General features: G+C 47.2%; 2 protein-coding genes across 2 annotated transcripts in view; both read left to right on the forward strand.

The window, feature by feature from the left end:
- LOC142588725 (uncharacterized) overlaps positions 1–11,156 on the forward strand; it is a 40,439-nt gene extending 29,283 nt beyond the window's left edge. The window contains exons 5-7 of the mRNA XM_075700540.1: positions 1,629–1,690; positions 8,809–9,043; positions 10,192–11,156. Coding sequence (XP_075556655.1) covers positions 1,629–1,690; positions 8,809–9,043; positions 10,192–10,637 — 743 coding nt within the window. The 3' untranslated portion in view covers positions 10,638–11,156. The remainder of the gene's footprint in view (positions 1–1,628; positions 1,691–8,808; positions 9,044–10,191) is intronic.
- Positions 11,157–13,490: 2,334 nt separating this feature from the next.
- Positions 13,491–19,208, forward strand: part of LOC142588726 (endothelin-converting enzyme 2-like) — a 30,911-nt gene continuing 25,193 nt past the window's right edge. The window contains exons 1-2 of the mRNA XM_075700541.1: positions 13,491–13,811; positions 18,236–18,520. Of these exons, the coding sequence (XP_075556656.1) occupies positions 13,491–13,811; positions 18,236–18,520 (606 nt within the window). The remainder of the gene's footprint in view (positions 13,812–18,235; positions 18,521–19,208) is intronic.

Below are 19,208 nucleotides of genomic sequence, written 5' to 3' on the forward strand. Positions count from 1 at the left end.
TGAACTGCCGCCGTTGCTGTCGCAGAACCTGCCGGCACTCCCTCTGCAGCTATTTGCCTTCGTCGAACTGTTGCCGCCATTCGCTCATGTTGCATAGCAGAGCCGCTGGTCTGCGCGTGCAGCCGTTGCAGCAACTCTTCGGGCACGTTCACTGCCTTCATGCCCATGTCCGTGTAGATCGAAGACGAGACCTCGCATGTTGAGAACGACGACCGGCCGACACATCCGTCGCGAACATCCACTTCGTTACAGCGCTCCGCGACTCTGCCGCAACGCCGTCCATCCGCGCACACCGCCCACCCCTCCACACTGCGCCCCACCCGCGTCTTCTTTCCTCTCTCGCCACCGCACTCGCATTAGCTGGTCCTTCCCTGGAAACTACAGTCAACCGCACGCGCGACTTCCGAGAACCGCGCCTTGCGTCAGGTCACCCAGAGTTCTCGGTCCGCCGCTTCTCTCCCCTCACAATCCTGACGAGACTTCCGTAGCTCAGCAGAAGAGCTGAGGAGAAGTCGCGACGGATGTAGCTTATCGTGCTGTTAGAATTGATAACTATACTGGTAATGTGTAATGTCAATTATTAAAGGGAAAATGAGACATCCACACACTTAGCAAATTACTACAAAGGAATCCCACACGGGTTCCTCGAAGGAAAAAAAAAAGCCTCGTAGTTGAAGAAATATTTGTCCTAGTCCGGGACTCGAACCCAGGACCAGCGCCTTTCCGGGGCAGCCGCTCTACCATCTGAGCTAACCAGGTGGCTAGAAGGTAGCAGGGCGAAGTCGAATTCATCGACAACTCGAAGCAAAGGCAAGAGTTTGACGTAATAGTTCTGCGGAAACCCGCAAGGTGGAAAGAAGTAATTGATTTAAAAGTAATATTAAGTTAATATTGCCAGTGTGCAAAGTTTTCTTCTCATGTAACTTTTCCTATTTCCACAGATCCCACGTAGTTGAAGTTTGACTCAGTAGTCATTACTCATTAGTCACGACGGCCGTAAAATTAAAGCTTACATATAGGCGCGAAAAAAATGTCATGAATATATAGGACATTAAAGAGAGTGCTAGGCCGTATGTTGCTTATGCGGTCGAATGTCGCGTAAAAAAATCCGCTCACTTGGGTTAGCATGCACTTTGGTCAAACAAGCTACTGGGTTATTGACTAGGGCAAAGTAGTGCCTGTGAAGAATAACATAGTTGCACGTTAGCTTATGGACTGCGGTTCCTGCATGTGTGAGGCAAGTCTTGACTAACGCCAGCATACTCGGCAGAAGCAAAGATGCCGTGATTTAAGGGAGGTATAAATGCATCAAAATGAAACACGACATTTGCTTCAGCGAAATGTCTGTCGTTCTCCGCAGCACTGAACTATTTGATTTTATGACAGAATAGGCGTGCATTTTCTCCATTTCATCTCCTTGGTCCGATTTCAGTAAACGCTGGCTCCTGTAAAAGGGATGCTCCTTCCTTTCCTGGTCTTACTTCACTTGTTTGACGTCCTATTACACCGTAATAAGCACGAACACGAAGCAGCTAGCCCCATCAACAAGTATTAATAACAATAATAAAAAATAACGTTTGTACTAGATCTGTTGTGGTTAATTATTTTCTTTGTTTTTCTTCATCCAGCGGGGAAGCAATCCAAAGCCGCGAAGCAGCCTGCCAAGCATAACTCACAAGTCCAGAAAAAGGTATGAGCATTAATCTAAGAATAAACTTTCCCGGCGTATTACGCTATCCAAGCTCCGTATGTTATGGCTATTTCTTTCATTTCTTCCTGTTTTTTTAGCTGTTGTTCCTGCCTCACTAGCTAAGCGCTATAGACACGATACGAGTCGAACGTCATATCACGTCACGTGACGCCTTGTCCCCGAAGCAAATGGTCAATTTTTTTTTGCATATTAAGCAAATTTTTTTTGCATATGTAGGCACCAGAACAGGTACGAGAAGGATATACGAGATTTACGGCAGTGAGACGAGCCTTCTTCACGATTTTATTCAACGCTCCTCGATCGCTCGAAACTTTCCAATTTTTATGACTGTGTATAAACGCTATAGGCGCGCTTTTTGGCCAGCTTGAAGTGTAATAATGATCACAGTAATAACGAAATCGTTCCGGCCATAGCAGAAACATGATGGTTGCGTTATTCCAGCTCTAGATTATGAGTAATAGTATTACCGGCTCTCTTTCAATTATATTGTGACACACTTGCGTGCGTGCTAAGTTTGCGCCTCAACGAAGAGGCGGAAGACGACGTGCGGCTGGCTAGCTGAATCTCGACAGGCACTCAGCTGATCAAGGCCGTCACGGCTAACTCTGCTTGACCAATCAACAAACGCCTTTCGTGGGCGTAACAGTGTTGTAGCATGCGCCGTACGCAACAACGTACCACGCAGTCGCAACATCTAGAACTTCGCCGCAGTCGCCGCCTAGCCGGTCTCTCGCCAGTGGCCTTCCCCATTTCTCAGGACGGAGGTGGACGAACGCCAGCGCCATTTGTGCCTGCCGAAATGTGAAAGCCGGTTGGACTTGTGCAGCACTACATGGAACCGCGCTCGTTCACGGCAAAAGCGGGCAAAGATGTCGTCGAGTGGTTGACGCACTACGCCAGGGTGAGCCGTTACAAGCGTTGGGACTCTGTCACTCACCTTGAATATGTCGTACTGTTTCTCCGTGAGACAGCACTGATGTGGCATGAAAATCACGAAGTCTCTCTAACAACGTAGGAGTGCTTCGTTGAGAAAGTTAAGAAGTGCTTTGGCGACGCTTATGTCAAACAGAAGCGCGGGGAGCTCAAGCTCCCGCAGAAACTTGCACTACATACATAAAAGAGACCCCCAAGCTGTGCAAAATAGCGAATTCACAGATGACTGAGGAAGACCCAGTCGCACATGTCCGCAAAGGAATTGCAGATGTCTACAATTTCCTCATAGGCAAGGAACACGTTGATGTTGTATCATATGTCGTACGTCACTGCCGTACAGTTGAGACATTAAAGGCAAGTCGCATTGTGCCAAAATTTGGATGACTGGCAAATGTGAAAACCGTTGCCAGCGTCGATGCGGGCCAGTCCGCCGATGTTTCGTCTGCTATACGGCAGATTGTACGTGACGAACTGCTACGACACGAGGTGCTTGCGTGCAACGTCATGCAACAAGCTGCTGCCTGTGCGCGCAACACACGGCGCCTGCAGCACCGTGTGATTCGTGGCAACCTTCGGTACGTGTCAGGGACACCAATCACAGAAGAGCTCCATGGCCACGTGAGGGCGCATCTACGCGCGATCTGCGGCATGGAGAACACTCTCACCCCGGCAGGTTTGCACGAAGGCCGACCGTTCCTCCTGCGTGGCAGGCTCAGCCACTTTACCCTGCTACACGACCCCGCACGGTTCAGCGTTTCTAGGAGCAGTTCATCGATCGTCGTTTGCCCGTGTGCTATAGCTGCAGCGACTTGGGTCACATTGCCAGGTACTGCAATCGCCGCCAGCCACCGAGGTTCGATCGATCGACGGCGGTACCGCACTCCACTTGTTGAAACGTACTCGCGTTCTCACACATAACCCAGGAAGCATTCCTCACCAGCACCCGGAGACGCTGCGGAACCGTTCTCCAGCATCCAGTCGCAGCTTGACACCAGCCCCCGCTCCTCGCGTAAACCAATCGCCGTCTCCGCGGCGTCGCTACCACTCGCCACGTCCGGAAAATTAGCACGGCTGTCGGAGGTGAGGTCGCTGGACCATCTTCGATGTTGACAGATATACCTCCACCGATTTGTATGTTTGCGAATAAGGTGTCTGTACTAATTGACGGAGTTTCAACAATGGCCTTCGTGGACACGTGAGCGGCCGTTTCAGCGATGAGCCTTGCGTTTAGACGCCTCCTATAGGATGAAAACTGATGTTTCACTGGGACCATACCGATCCGCTTCGCGGAGTGAGTGGGGAATTGTTGCATTCTGTCGGGGTGTGCAATGTGAACGTTATCTTGGGTGGTCAAATGTTTCACGCAGAGTTCGCTGTTCTACCTCGCTCTACTCATGACGCAGTCCTGAGACTTAATTTTTTGAAACTGTGTGGTGCCACTCTCGACGGCAAAACGGGAGAAAATAGTGTAGGTGCGAGCTCTTCGGCCGCGTTTAAGGAAAGCCCACCGTATCACGAAAGTGTGCTTTGTGTATCCAGGGGTACAGTTGTGCCTCCCTTATCTGCAATCTGTGTTACAGCCGTAGTTTCCCTGCGACCGACAGAACGTTTGACGCTACCGCGAAGCACGTGCATCTGAGATGCGTCAGTCATCATCATCATCATCATCATCATCATCATCATCATCATCATCATCAGCCTGGTTACGCCCACTGCAGGGCAAAGGCCTCTCCCATACTTCTCCAACTACCCCGGCCATGTACTAATTGTGGCCATGTTGTCCCTGCAAACTTAATCTCATCCGCCCACCTAACTTTCTGCCGCCCCCTGCTACGCTTCCCTTCCCTTGGAATCCAGTCCGTAACCCTTAATGACTATCGATCATCTTCCCTCCTCATTACATGACCTGCCCATGCCCATTTCTTTTTCTTGATTTCAACTAAGATGTCGTTTACCCGCGTTTGTCCCCTCACACAATCTGCATTTTTCTTATCCCTTAACGTTACACCCATCATTCTTCTTTCCATAGCTCGTTGCGTCGTCCTCAATTTAAGCAGAACCCTCTTCGTAAGCCTCCAGGTTTCTACCCCGTACGTGAGTACTGGTAAGACACAGCTGTTATACACTTCTCTTGAGAGATAATGGCAATCTGCTGTTCATGATCTGGAAATGCCTGGCAAACGCACCCCAGCCCATTCTTATTCTTCTGATTATTTCAGCCTCATGATCCGGATACGCGGTCACTACCTGTCCTAAGTAGATGTATTCCCTTACCACTGCCAGTGCCTCGCTACACGTCGTGAATTGCTGTTCTCTTCCGAGACTGTTAAACATTAGTTTTCTGTAGATTAGGAACGTGTTAATACGGTATTACAAGCTGTCAGTTGTTCACGGGTGCACTAGCATATGGACTATAAACCGTTCCAGTAAACCTGCAATACTACCACAGGGCCTTAAACTTGACCCCTACCATGAAGATCAAGCGCTGTTCTGCGGATGAACGCCATTTCGTTAACGCATATCCTGCTGCGGACTCCTCGATTCTAACTATGGTGAATAAGTCACTCAGCACTAAGCAGCGTCATTAAGTGGCGAATGTTCTGCGAAAACATGCCGGACTGATTGACTTCTTGCAGCAAGAGGGGCCACCATTGTTTCCTCCTCTTCGCATGCAACATCGCATAGATGCGGGATCTATGCGATGGTGTAATATTAATACAGAAGTTCATGAACAGGCGAAGCATACTCAGATCGGGCCCAGGTGTCACGTACTGTAAAGGCCACCACCCTTGGGGATTCCCCGATTGTCATTGCAAAAAGGAAGGCTTTAATATGCGTAATTTGAGGTTATCTTTGTAATCGACAGATATGGTCTCCAATCGCCATTATGAATCATTACAGCCTAGTATTGTCAATATCTTCTAAAGCACGTTGCTGAAATGAGACAAAATAAGTCACTAAATTAAGAACGTGAGTGTTTTGAAACATCCTAACGTAACCTAACGGGAGGTAAATCATTTACATAGGCCTTGCATGTTGCTCTATGTGGTTGTCTTGTGTCACCTTCCTTCGTCTTTTGTTTTATTTGGTGCCTTCGTTGTAATCATGCATAACCAACTCACCCACCAGCATGTGCTCATCGAAGGAAAACTGTGAATTTACCAGCAGGGTACGGAGGGTTTTAGCTGTAGTGATGTATTTACATTGTATAGAGTGGGCGAACATTCGAAGTTTCAAATATGAATAGTTTTCTGTAATATTTTATTCATATTCGAAAATGAACTATCCGATACTTTCGAATATTAAAACTAGCCACGTATTTCACAACAACGGGCTGTTAGAATCGTAATACTGTTTTTCACCTCCTGAACAGAAATATGGGACATTACAGAAGTAAAACATCGACAAAGTTTTTGAACCAATGCAGAAACAAAATCGGTAATCAAGCTTTGTTTTCGGTTTCGTGGTGGAAGTGTGACGCTGGTTAACGATCCCCAGGTTAGAACTTGCAAGCACATGTACATACGCAAGAGTATGAACGTGGGAACAGCCGTCGTCGCAGTACAAACGGTATTTAATTGCGGTAACGCGGATGTTGCGGGTTCGGCTCCCATCGGCTGCAAGTTGTTTCTTTCCTCCATTTCCATTTAACTTCTAATTTTCACATTTCGGTCAGGAACTGCGTACAAAGAATTTCCTTTGTGCTTTCCTTTTCTTCATTATCTGCTGGTTTCGTATGGTTGTAACTAACAAAAATGTGCGAGTGTTCTTGCAAAAATGGTGGCCTTACAACATCGGGCCCCTCGCTTCCCCTTCTTGTCATCCATTACATGACAACCGGGTATTTTTGTGCTGGCCTGCCTGGCCTGTTCTGGCCTGTTCTGGCCTGTTTAGTCAAGTAGCACTTTTCTCTTTTAGGTTACAACCAGTGATGTTTTTATTGTAACAAACGCTTTATCGTGTATAGGGCACACAAATACTTCATCTTCATTATCTTATTCATTTAATTTTCCTTACCGTCTGATATTTTTCAACAATGAGTTTCTGGAAAGTTGGCCACACAGCAGTCTGCTATTCTTGGAAAGCTTGTTTGACACCAGAAGGTGGGATATTCGGCTATTTGTGCAGTTGCTTTCATGACTGTTCTAGCGATCTTGTGCTCAAAACGATCCTAATTGTCCGTGATAGTTGACTCCCTCTTCAGTACTAGCACGGTAACCTTAGCTTCATTAAGCAGCCGTGGTACAAGCGTGTACAACCGAAATAAATATTCATGCTGTAAATATGTGCGTCTGCGTTTGTCTATTCGATATTTGATTCGACATTCGATACATACGATTTGTGTTCGTGAAAGTCAATACCCGATCGCCTACCTCTAATGCTTGCACAACGGATTATGATAGCTTAAATTTTGTGTTACCGTCATATTGAAAGGTTACAAATACAGCACGATTCAAATAAGCCCGAGCAACGTAGAGTGTTCCTAGCATGAAGATATGCTTAGTCTACACACTATCCCTAAATTTTTTGGGCTTCTCGATGTTCATGGTAACAGAACTAGATTCTGCGGAGCGCTCTTGGCTACATGTTGCTAACACGGCGATAGCAATTACCCGAGCTTTGTGCAGGTCAAATACCCCATTTTCGCCCTTGATCTAGCTGAAAGCAGCAGTGAAGTCGGCTGATTTGTTAGAAAGCTATGAAAAACGGAAGCCATTTGTTCTGGCACGCGTGAGCGAGCTCAGCCTTGCCGATATTTACGCCTTTCTTTTTACGCAGTCAATATGTCTTGTTCACCTGCTGCGTTATAAATGTGAAACAAATTTCATTTCATTTGGTTTTGGTAAATTTAGCTCTCTGACATGCTTGCGTACACCAATCTAATGGACTTAGTGACACCACATGAACACGCAGCGTTGAAACGCATTCAAATAGGTTTTGTAATTAACGAAGCGAAATTTGAGAAACTTTGTGTACACTATGATGGCTATAATCACCACTGTGCTGTGAAGCACAATCACAATGTGAAGGCTACCAATGCGAAGGCTACCTTTGGTTCATCATGGTCATGGAGCATATGCGTCGTACAGCGCGTTTCGGCCCTTTACATGTGCATAATGTAGCTTTATGTATAGCTATGTATCTATGCAGCTTATGAAGTTTTTTAATGTTAAACTGCGTTCTAAAAGGCCGTTCTTCAAGCGACCGTTCTAGCAAGTCGTTAAAATGTCATCAATAGTTCATTAAAATCACTAAAGAAGTAACTGATTGCTAGATAGAAAACTAAATCTAGCGACAAACTCGCTAAAGTAGCAACACTGATTAAATACCGGTAAATTATAAAAAAAAATGGACTCCAATCCACGCTGCGTAGTTGGCGGACCAGCGGAGCTGTGGTATCACCTGATCCGCAATACCAATATGACGTAGCTTTGAACGATAGAGCAATGCACTATATGAAATGATTGACAACGAGACTATTCAATGGACACGACGCCATTCTGCATATTGACGTTGTTGTTCCTGTCGCTGCTCATAGTGTTCACGCTGCTCTTCGGGAGTCGTAACTGTGTGTGGCCTTCGCATAGCGCTATCACAACACAAAGGAAATTACTTGCTAGGCGGGTTCTACTTTCCATATGAAAGTGTGCCGACCTCACTCCCAGCTTCGCATGCTACAGTTCCCGCTTCCCGGCAACTGCACCTTATTAAATCGTAATCTTTACCGCGAAGCGCATGGGGTGAATGCTACGCGCTTCGCATTGTTCTGCGTGGTCCTGACATTTGCTTTGAGTTTTTCTTTATCGCCGTCTCAGCTTGCTATTGGCGCCGGTCCTGTCGTTTGTGCTCTTCTGTCCTGGTCTATTGCACCTTACCCCTTACACATTCAAGCATGAACCAACTAGCCCAAGCAAGAGTTTTACTTCACTAGTATGTTCTGTGGGTGGGGGGGGGGGTCACGCCTTCCCACCAGCTTCCTCCCCCCAACGAGCATACTGGTAGATACGCCTATCACAAGCTTGACCTTGGTCCAGTTCTAAGAGCGCCCCCCCCCCCCCCCCCCCCGTTAGACACGCCTATGCGCTTGATGAGCCTTTCAACACTAACCCATCACTTTAGTTCGAGGGTTGTCGCTGGTGTCTAAGCTTCCTTAACCGATGCAGCCCAACAAAGAGGCACCGTCGCATCGGGTCAACCCCGCAGCGCCAGCACAGCGTCGAGCCAGCCGCGCCGCCACAACGACCAAACCGACCAGTCCGGTCGTGCCGGCACCGCGTCGAGCCAGCGTCGCCGCGTCCAAGGCGGCCAGCCAACGTCAGGCGCCACGCCGAGCCAGCCGCGCCGCGCCCAAGGATACCGACCACGAAAGTGACCGGGAAGTCGCCAGTGGAGCTGACGGTAAGAGCGAGCACACCTCCTCCATTGCCCGGAAGGAATTACCAGCCCACAAAGGTGATCCCCGACTTTATCATCGAGAAAACAAAATGAACGCCTCCAGAGGATAACTTGGCAGTAAAGAGGAGTGTCGGGTTAAGCTAAATTAGTCATTTGTATTCTTCGTGTATACCGAGCAGGTCGGCCATAGTCTATATTTGCTCTTCTTACAGACCTAACGCGCCAGCAGGAGAAAATTCTGTGTAGGTGCAATTTGCAGTGTAATGAAAGCTTTTCCAGCCTGTCTCCGGCCGTCTCACGGCAGAGTAAATGACCCAGCACAGAGTGCCCAAGACAAAGCTTACGTTGCCCTTCTGGTGGTCGCTTCGCTCTGACCATTCTTGGAATGTGGCAAGCCCTAGGTGGGAGTGATAAAGCTTGCTCACGGTTCAGGGAAATTAGCCAGGAAAGCGATGTCGTGGCGTTGCCCGAGATTGCCCTGCTGAATTTTAGGCCGATCATAATAACATCAGTTACGGGCACGTAAGGTTTCTTGCGAGAGATAAGTGATTAAGGATGACAAGTACACCTCGTGCCCTAGATTATGTCTTTCCATGAATATTTTAAAACTGGTGCCAGCGTCATATGGTTCCTACTAATGCTTACAACATCGATGCGCTTCAATTACGCAATTTCAACATGCGTTCAAATGTAGCTATCGTGTAATTAAGAAGTCAGACCTGATAATTCAGCTAATGAGTGGTTTTCACGCTTAATGCGATGCTCGCCGAAGTTATTAACACGTAAATTGCCGAAAAAAAGAAACACGTTAACAGTTTACGCTAAAAAAAAACATTTGCCTCTTGCCTTTGAAGCTGATGCATGATATGCCTGCCGACTGCCTTGAAGTATCGATCAATTATTTAAATCAAGCATTTTTTACTTTCGCCTTTTGTAATCAACATAATACAAAAACGGTATGGGCCAAATATATATGTAAAAAAAATTTTTTTAACATACTGCCAACGCCACGGGGGTTATTACGGGAGCGGGTGAACAAACTTTGACACATATATGTACAATTGCAAACCTGGCCTTCTTTCTTTCTTTTTTTTTGAGCTAGCTCAGTTATAAGGAGCGCAACTGCGGATTCTCCGGCTGCGGGATCGCAGGAACTGAGGACAACCCGGCCCCCCGCAAGAAGGACGGCGGGTCCAACGCGTCCCGTCCGGAGCAGTCCGGGTGGGGAACGTGCGTGTACGTCGCGGTGCTCGTGGCGGGCGTCGTCTTGCTCGGGGTCGCCTTCCTCGCCGTGAAGACGATACGCAAGCGGAAGGCCGCCGACGACCGCATGGCGTGCCACACGGCCGAGTGCAGGGAGGCCGCCGACTACCTGAGGAACCTGACGGTCGCCGAGCACGCGCCCTGCTCCGACTTCTACAGTCGGGTGTGCGGCAAGTGGTCCGCCGCGGGCACTGGTTTCCGCGCGGACCTGAACTACGCGCTGATGCGCAAGCTGAACGCCAGCTTGTTCGAGACGCGGGAGCCGCCGGACGCCGAGGGCCTGCGACGGGGCATGCACATCGTCTCGCCCCTGTATCGCACCTGCTACGGGTGAGCCCCACTGCGAGCACGCCCCCGCGGTGGCTGTTTGACAATGGCGGCCGTTTCGATGCCATCGGTACTCGTTGCGAGAGAATCGCTTTAAAGAAAGCATGAAGGTCGTCAGAGACACAATACCCCCTCGTGAAAGACCGATGTTCTGTGAATATCCTGGTACGATTCATTCGTCTACGTCTCGTCATAACGTCTAATGGACGTCCTACTAACGTACACATTTTGTAAATGTGAGATAGCTGACCGACGTCTTTTTGACATTCACTGTGCTTTGACATTAGACTGTTTGTGGACATTGCATACTGACGTCGTAGAGTTGTACGCACTAGGTCATGCCGGTTGGCTAAATGTTAATTTTCTTGAAGGTTTATTTAAGATGCCATGTCGGTTAGAGGACATAATTTAGGATTTTCTCCTGAAATTTCTTGCGGCCACAAGCTTGAAAACATGGACTTCCCCGAGCGTTTTCAACTCGGGGAATTTTCGCACCACTAGTTCAATAAACCGCCATGGGCTTGCACTGCGTCCCTTCCTCAACTATTTTTCTGGCAACTGCTGGATTGACGTTGCCACTGGTTACCTGACACGATACTGCGAAACTAAAGCCCTTCCGCGAGGCACTGCCAGTGATTTTGCGCTCTTTTCCGCCACACCATCGTCCTCCGGCAACGTGCACCAGCAGTAGTCATAACCAATCGTGGTACAGCTTTGGCAGCATAGATGACGCAAGACGTCGTGACGCTTAGTAGAACAGCTCATCGCCAACCCACTGCATACCTTCCTCAGACCAACGGCCTTGAGGAGAGGTTAAACAAGACGATCGCGGACATGATTTCCACGTATGTCGACAGCGGCCATAACAAGTATTCCTTACATTCGCATACCAGACTGCTGTTCAAGAAACTACGGAGTTCTAACCTTTCCATTTGCTACACGGCCGTGAAGCGATCACCATGCTGGACACCATGCTCCTACTCGACCGATACGACCTTATAGCAGTGATGCCGATTGAGTTACCCGGTTTGCAAACACATCTCGTAAGCTTGCACGCGAGCGAATTCCGAATCCGCAATACATAGACTCCTAGGGGTAAAACTCTTGCCATCGCGAGGTTATCCACTAACTCGGTGATAAGTTTGGGTAAGTAGTCCCAACGCGGTGAGTCGAAAAAGTTACTGCACCCGTAACATTCGGTCCCCATAGAGTCCTGCGTCACCTCAGCGACTTCAGCTACGCACTTCTCCCTGAAGACATGACTCGGCGGTCCCATCGTGTGGAGCAGACGGAGGTTGTGCATGTTTCCAGGATGAAACCGTGCCAGTCGCGCTGACGTAGCCATTCTCATTTCGCCTCACCTTCATCCCGCTCGTGAGACCCTTTCCTCTTCACAAACATTTTCTTTCTTTTATTTTCTTTTGTATTCAAGGCATCGAGACGATGCTGTCTGAAAAGGAGGTAACGCCACGCGCATAACAGCTGGCTGTTATGTGATCTTGCCGCTTCTGCGGAAGTTGAGGACGACGAGGTGAACTGAGTGTCGACGATGACGAGGACGCCCTGTCGACGAAGGTGTCGAATTGAAGCTCTGTTCTTTCCTTAGATTAAATTAATAGCTCTCGTCATATGTAGCAACGTGACTATATAGCAAACACTCTGCAAAAGGCCATAACATGCTGGGCAATCACGCGGGTCTTCATTTCTCTCAGCGAGGTTATTGAAATTTTATGCGCGACGCTCGTTCTGCCAATACAAATGAACTAAACTATCCTGCACGAAATGTCATCTCCAGAACCTATGTATAGCGAATTTTACTAAATGACAACGTCTGTTCATGGCTGACACCGAGTGTTTTATTTTAGCTGCACCACGTTTTTTAGAAATCGCTAATGGCAGGTAGCAAATTCTAATCGATGAGCTAAAATACTCGGTGATGCGGACATTACTTGTACGAGAAATCGCAATGCTTATCTGAATAATTAACATTGTATTTACAATAATTAACAATTTATATATTACTTTACGGCTCATACTGCAACTTCGGAATTGTAGCCCGGTGAGTTCGCGAGGCTTATGCACTTGGAATGAATTCTCAGGATGCCACCAGTTTCGTGATTAGAATTTCTGAAGTGTCCGACTAAATACAGTGGCGTTGCCCATACTTTCGTGCTTCAGTGCATAAAACAGCCTTTTCGTAAAAATGTAAGTGAAAGAACAGGGCATTTTTACCACAAATTTGACAGCGCATATCTCGAAAGTGGTGCCATCCTCAAAATTCGTTCCAAATAGATATGTCATGTAGCCTCACTAACTACCATTCGTAGATCTCAATGTACTCGCTAAATAATTTAATAAAGAACTTAATTACTGAGATTTTTGTAATTAGTTAATTACGCATTTGATTTTTCGCGTAAGTAATGTGTGCCTGAACGAGTGATTCAATTCAATAGCTGGAGCTGTGCTACGTGCCCCATGCGAGTTTTAAGAATTTGGTGCAACTAATGAAAACACCCTATATAGGATAAGCGTGTCATAGATGTCCAAGCCATAATAACGGTTTACTGGGGTAATAGCAAATTAATCACTAAACTAAATAAGATCGCTTTCTATGTTTTCCCATTTTAACTACACCCCTTTTTTGAGCTTACATATTTTTGTTATCGTGTCAAGATTTTTTACTGTCATGAGTGCTGCCGCGTACTGCTTGCTGGCCCAACCTTATAACCCCACTAGAGCTAGCTCCGCACATGTGCCGAAGTGAAATTCGCACAATCAGAAAAAAAAAAGCCATCGAAACGCGGCTTCCGCCCACGTCGCATGTCCGCCCCGCCGCAGGTACATGCAGCACGTGAGCGACATGAGGGACGAGGTCGCCAACGCCGAGCGCGCGATCAACGTGAGCAAGCTGCTCGGCGCGTCGTCCTTCGTGGACGTCGTGCGGTTCCTCGTGCGCACCGCGCTCCGCTCCGGCTTCTACGCGCTCTTCGACGTGCGCTTCGTGCACGTGGGCGAGCGCGACATGCTCGAGCTGAGGCGCGGCTACTCGCTGCAGGGCAAGGTCGGCACAAAGTCCGGCGTCTCGGACACCAAGTACCTCATCGCCAAGCTCCTCAGTAACTGGCTGGGCACCAAGAACACAACCGTGGAGACCGAACTGCTCTTCTGGATAGAGGAAAAGGTTGTCCGTCCTTATCGTAATCGCCGTCTTTTCAAATCGTGACCAAAGGAAAGATTTCTTGCCCTTGACGCAAAGGGCGGTGTTAGCGGAAGCAGTCGCCGTTGCACCACAGATACGTGAAAGTGATGACTATCGAATTATTAAGGGCAAGAAGTTGCAGGCGACCACCTCGACCACCAGGCGATCAACTGTCGCACAACGGCTGGCAGATGTGGTTCCATACCCGGCCTGCGTCAACTGTCACGCGGGAAGGCTTGCGGGCCGGAGACGATTGCATATGCAGCACGTATCGGCTATCACACACGAAGGCTGGAAAAGGCGGTTTCATGCAGAGCGCGGGTAGACCACAATCAATCAATCAATCAATCAATCAATCAATCAATCAATCAATCAATCAATCAATCAATCAATCAATCAATCAATCAATCAAATGTTTACTATATTGTGCAGGATGAGCTACGGAGCATTCGTTCTGCTGCACATAAAAAGTGATACGCGTGTTAACATGTACAAAAGACAAATGTGGAAGACAAAACATTCTGAGATAGAGAAACAAACAGGTGAACAGAAAAAGAGGAAGCGTAAGAGGGAGCTAATCGTACAACATGATTATCTACATATATACAAAACAGAGGAAATGAACTCTGAAACATGTCAGTACAGGCCCTAATGCAACAAGGCCACGCAGGGAATGCGGAACTTTGCCTGGTACACTTTTGTGGCACGAAAAATTTCAGAAGGCCAAGGAGCTTTGGGCAACGCATAATGCCCCAGGCCAGCTAATAGAGAGAAAAAAATATTGATTTAATAAGCCTTCCTTTTAGAAGTGTGAGTAGCGGTATACTTGTGAGGCCTGGACTATGAATGCAAGAACGGTAAAACTGGTACTCGAAAATAGATATCAATTTATTCTGGAGGCGTTCAATAAGCGCAGAATTGAATGTCCATGTTGCACCCCATACTACAGAGCCATAATCTGGTAGGGGAAGGCGCACGGTGGAATCTAATTTCAGAAAGGTAACAGGCGAGTGGAAGTCATGCAATATGCGACGAACAATTCCTAAGTGCATGAAGGCCACGTTGTTGCGCATTCAGCGTGTGAGGAGAAGTTTAACGTTGGATTGAGGTACACACCAAGATCTACTATTTCATCGACCCAGGGCAGTGGAGCATCCCGAAGGATGTACGAAAATTGCACATGGTGTGTTCTCTGCTCATAACTTAATGCTGTAGTTTTGGAAGCACTTAATAGTAGCTCATTGTCTCTGTATCGGTTTTAGAGTGATAAAAAAAGTCTTTTTGGAGGTCAGTGCAGTCGTGTCTTACATAGTTTTAAGTCGTCAGCATATATAGAATAAATAAAGAGTGTCTAATTGCTGACAAAATGTCATATATGAATAGTAGGAAGAGCGGAGAGCCAAGAACGGACCCTTGAACTCCGCTTGCGACCTCCTAGCTAACAGAGCTCTGTCCATTAATGCCATTAATTAGACATCAGGACAGCGATGATACGAGGTGCGTCCATTTGCATGGGCTTTGTAATGAGGAGCTCATGGCAGACTACATCAAATGTTTCACTTATGTCAAAGTAGTGAACGTCTAATTGGACCCTGCCATATACGTACTGCACTGGAATAATGGGTCATGAATGGTATCAAGTTTGTTGTTGTGAAGCACCGTGATGCAAAGCCATGCTGTTTATCTGTTAAAATGTTTTTAGCACTAACAGAAGGTAGCGAATGCAATACAGATTCAAACACTTTCGACGCGGCGCAGAAGATATGTGTAGGCCGGTATAGTTAGTAACTTCACTTATAGCACCAGATTTGGCTACGAGCGCTACCCATGCTACTGTGAAACGCACTAGACTTCAGGGAACTGCTGAAAACGCTTGTGGGAAAAGAAGCGTGTTATGCTTCCATACGTCTTAAGCAGTGGGGGAGGGATACCGTCAGCGCACCAAGAGAGGGAACGTTTGAGGCGCTTTATACACTTCAAAGCAAGTTATAGCGTACACACCGCACCAGACTGAGAAGGAAGGTCACGTGAGGTAGAAGCATCTTTTACACTACACGCAAAACAGAAACGTTCTACAAACGCACCAGCAGTGTTCACGAGACAACCCCGCCATTTTCGTCCACTTTCTTTTTGGAAGAGTGAGAGCGCACGTTGTTTGACAAAAAATTTTGAATTACGTGTCATGCTGGCTTCAGCACGTTAAATGTGGTCGTAGTGATCACTGTTATAATAAAATTTGCAAAGACAACGACAGCACCTAAATTCAAGTTTCCACTTATCTAGGCATGTTCGCTCCGCTTCTGTGTGCGCACGGTCTTTAAGTTTTATTGCCGTTTTACGTTCTTTAAAAAACCACTGAGGGCACTTCCACTTTTTGAGCGTTCTTGTGGGTATGAATATGCGCGTTCCATCTTCAGTGACTTTCGTAAACAAAATAACCTGTTCATCAACAGCAACTGTCCCATCCACGAACGACCAGTCAGCGTATTGAAGATAATGGTACGAGCCAACGTAGCCTCTAAGGGAAAAGTTGAAGCTGCGCTTTGTGTTGTCACTGAAACTTATGTTACGTTTCTTCGCTGCCAGAGCTAAAGAACAATCTAAGGAGGGTGGAACTTGTTCGGCGCAACCAGATGAACGCTGCTACGCATGACGGAAACGGTATGAAGATTCGTAAGACGAAAATCTGGAACGTTGCCACAGCAGTTCTCAGTGAAGTTTCGCTACTGCATGGAAATCAAGGAAATAAGGTCAAGCCAGGAGCGTCATTGTTGATAAACGTAATAAGAAATGTGCCGGACAGTAACATTAGTCCTTTAAATTCTGGGTACACTGAAGTATCCAGTAATTGGCAATTTGTGGATAGTGTGCGAAATTATAACTTTCAATTGATGCCAGGGTAAGATCTTAATAATAATAATAATAATAATAATAATAATAATAATAATAATAATAATAATAATAATAATAATAATAATAATAATAATAATAATAATAATATTATTATTATTATTATTATTATTATTATTATTATTATTATTATTATTATTATTATTATTATTATTATTTCTCATTAGGTCTGCCTGATGGCGGTAGCAGACAGCAAAACCTGCCACCCTATGACTCGAGGAGGCTGGCAGTTCACAGACAGTTGGATGCGTAGCGTGTGTCAGTTAAAATGCACAATGTCTGCAAAAGCGGCTGCGTGCACAACGCATACCAGATTTCACCCGGGAAGACTGGAAGGTCAGTGTAGCTTAATGTGCAGCTTGTTAGATATCACACATGAAGGTTTGCTATCAACTATCACTCATGAAGACTTGATGGGGACGTGTTAAGGTGTACTGAAGTACTCCATTGAAGTATATGCCGGGTCTTCTTCGGGCCGTTGGCCTTGCCGCTGGACTGGGGAGGCCTCCTTCCTCTTCTCTTCTCATTCCCCTCACCCCTGGCCTGTGCAGTGCTGTTGAAGTGCTCTCACAACAAGAGACAGTTACGGCACTGCACTTTTCAGTTTCCTTCCTATAAAAGGCATTTACTACTGTACGTTCCGTGTGCCCTACGTAAGTTGTGCCGAAACTTATATATATATATATATATATATATATATATATATATATATATATATATATATATATATATATATATATATATATATATTTATATATATATACAATGTGATAGTGGCACGTAGCTTCACAGAACCAGGGTAATGTTTGCCGTCCCTTGGGGCACGTTAGCCTGTATTTAATGTGTTTAGCCTGACTGCACAACCATTTACCCTTCCCAAATATTATACTCAGAGCAACAGTGTCAATGAGCAAAAATGTAGACCAGAGCCTGACCAAAATTTCAAAGCCTGAAATAAAGCGCGCGAAATATGAAAACAGTACCGCGTGACTGGTCTTATGGCTTTCTTCTGTTGCGCCAGCTTTACACACACACACACGCACACACTCTCTCTCTCTTGTAGGTTGAGGACGCAAGTACGAAAAAACGGTGCTTTATTTCTTACATTCGTACACGTTGGCCGGGGTCCGGCCTTCGTCAAAGAATGACGAAGGTCGGCCCCCTGCCGCAACGTAGGAATGTAAGAAATAAAGCATCGTTTTTTTCGTATTTGCGTCCTCAACCTACATACCTGTTCAACTACCGGATCCAGGTGCTCTCTCACTATATATATATATTGCACGTGTATAGCACTGTATTATTGTACTGTGCAGTACTTGCACGACATAGGCAAGCACTCGATCCGAATGCGCTAATATGGATGATGCATCTTGAATCGCGCTCTCCAATTAATGCGAAGCCCGAGTCGGAACAAGCCGGTGATTAAGCTACAGGGCAGCGATCGTTGCCTGTTATCCTCATTTCGTGCACGAGCGCCACTCGTCCCTCGAGCGCAGGTGAACACCGCCTTCAAAGAAAGCTCGCCGGAGGAGCAGTCGTCCCTGAGCAACGTCATTGGTGGCATGCTGAACGTGAGCGCCAGCGATTGGACGGCGGCCGTCAACGACGCACACGGCATGGACGCACTCAGGCTGCAGGCGTCCGACACCGTGATCGACACAGACATGGCGTCGGTGCGCGTTGCGTGTGCCGCTCCGGTCGAGAAAGGCGCCAACGCCACCGCCTTCTACATGGCGACGAACCTCATGGCGGACGTCATCTTTGCCGTCTACTCCAAGCTGGCACGTATTATACGTCACCGCGGTGCCACTCTTGGGCGAGCCCCGTTCGTTCTATTTTACATATTTTTCGCGCTTCTCGCTCATCTCTGGGTGATCGCCGCATTGCGCGAGCTAAATGTGAAGCATTTGGTTCGCATGGTAAGTGTGAAGAAAGCCTGTGCCTGGCAGTGTCCGCAAAGCCACTGTCCGCTGCCCGAGCCGGCGCTCCGCCATCGCCCGCATGTTGGCTAGCTCTCAATATTCAGGACTATAATGAGTACACCACCGCGTTTTTAGCGTTGTCGTTTTATGCTTTAGTTCAGAAGGCAGTGGTGGCGCAGGTGCTGGCCTGCGTCTGGTGTGGAAGCAGCACAGGTTTGGTCCGAGGAACTTGATGGTTGCGGCCACAGATCAGGGGGCATTACTAAGTGAAGTGGCATGAAGATTCGCCAGTCCAGCAGCTACATTTAGGCACTTGCCGGGTTGACACGAGAGAACTAATTGCTGACTCGGTCCACCGGCGAGCGTGACGTGATCATGACGCAGCCACGTCATGAGCACGTTGTCTATGACGCCTTCGTGCAAGGCGTGGTTCGGTTTCACTGGACCATGTTACCGACACCGGTATGCGGTAAGAAGCGATTCGATTTATCGCGAATATCGAGTTTTCGGAACGCCGAAGTGTACTCGCCTGTTACTGCCGATCACT

Source organism: Dermacentor variabilis, chromosome 7, assembly GCF_050947875.1.
Source record: "Dermacentor variabilis isolate Ectoservices chromosome 7, ASM5094787v1, whole genome shotgun sequence".
Lineage (NCBI taxonomy): Eukaryota > Metazoa > Arthropoda > Arachnida > Ixodida > Ixodidae > Dermacentor > Dermacentor variabilis.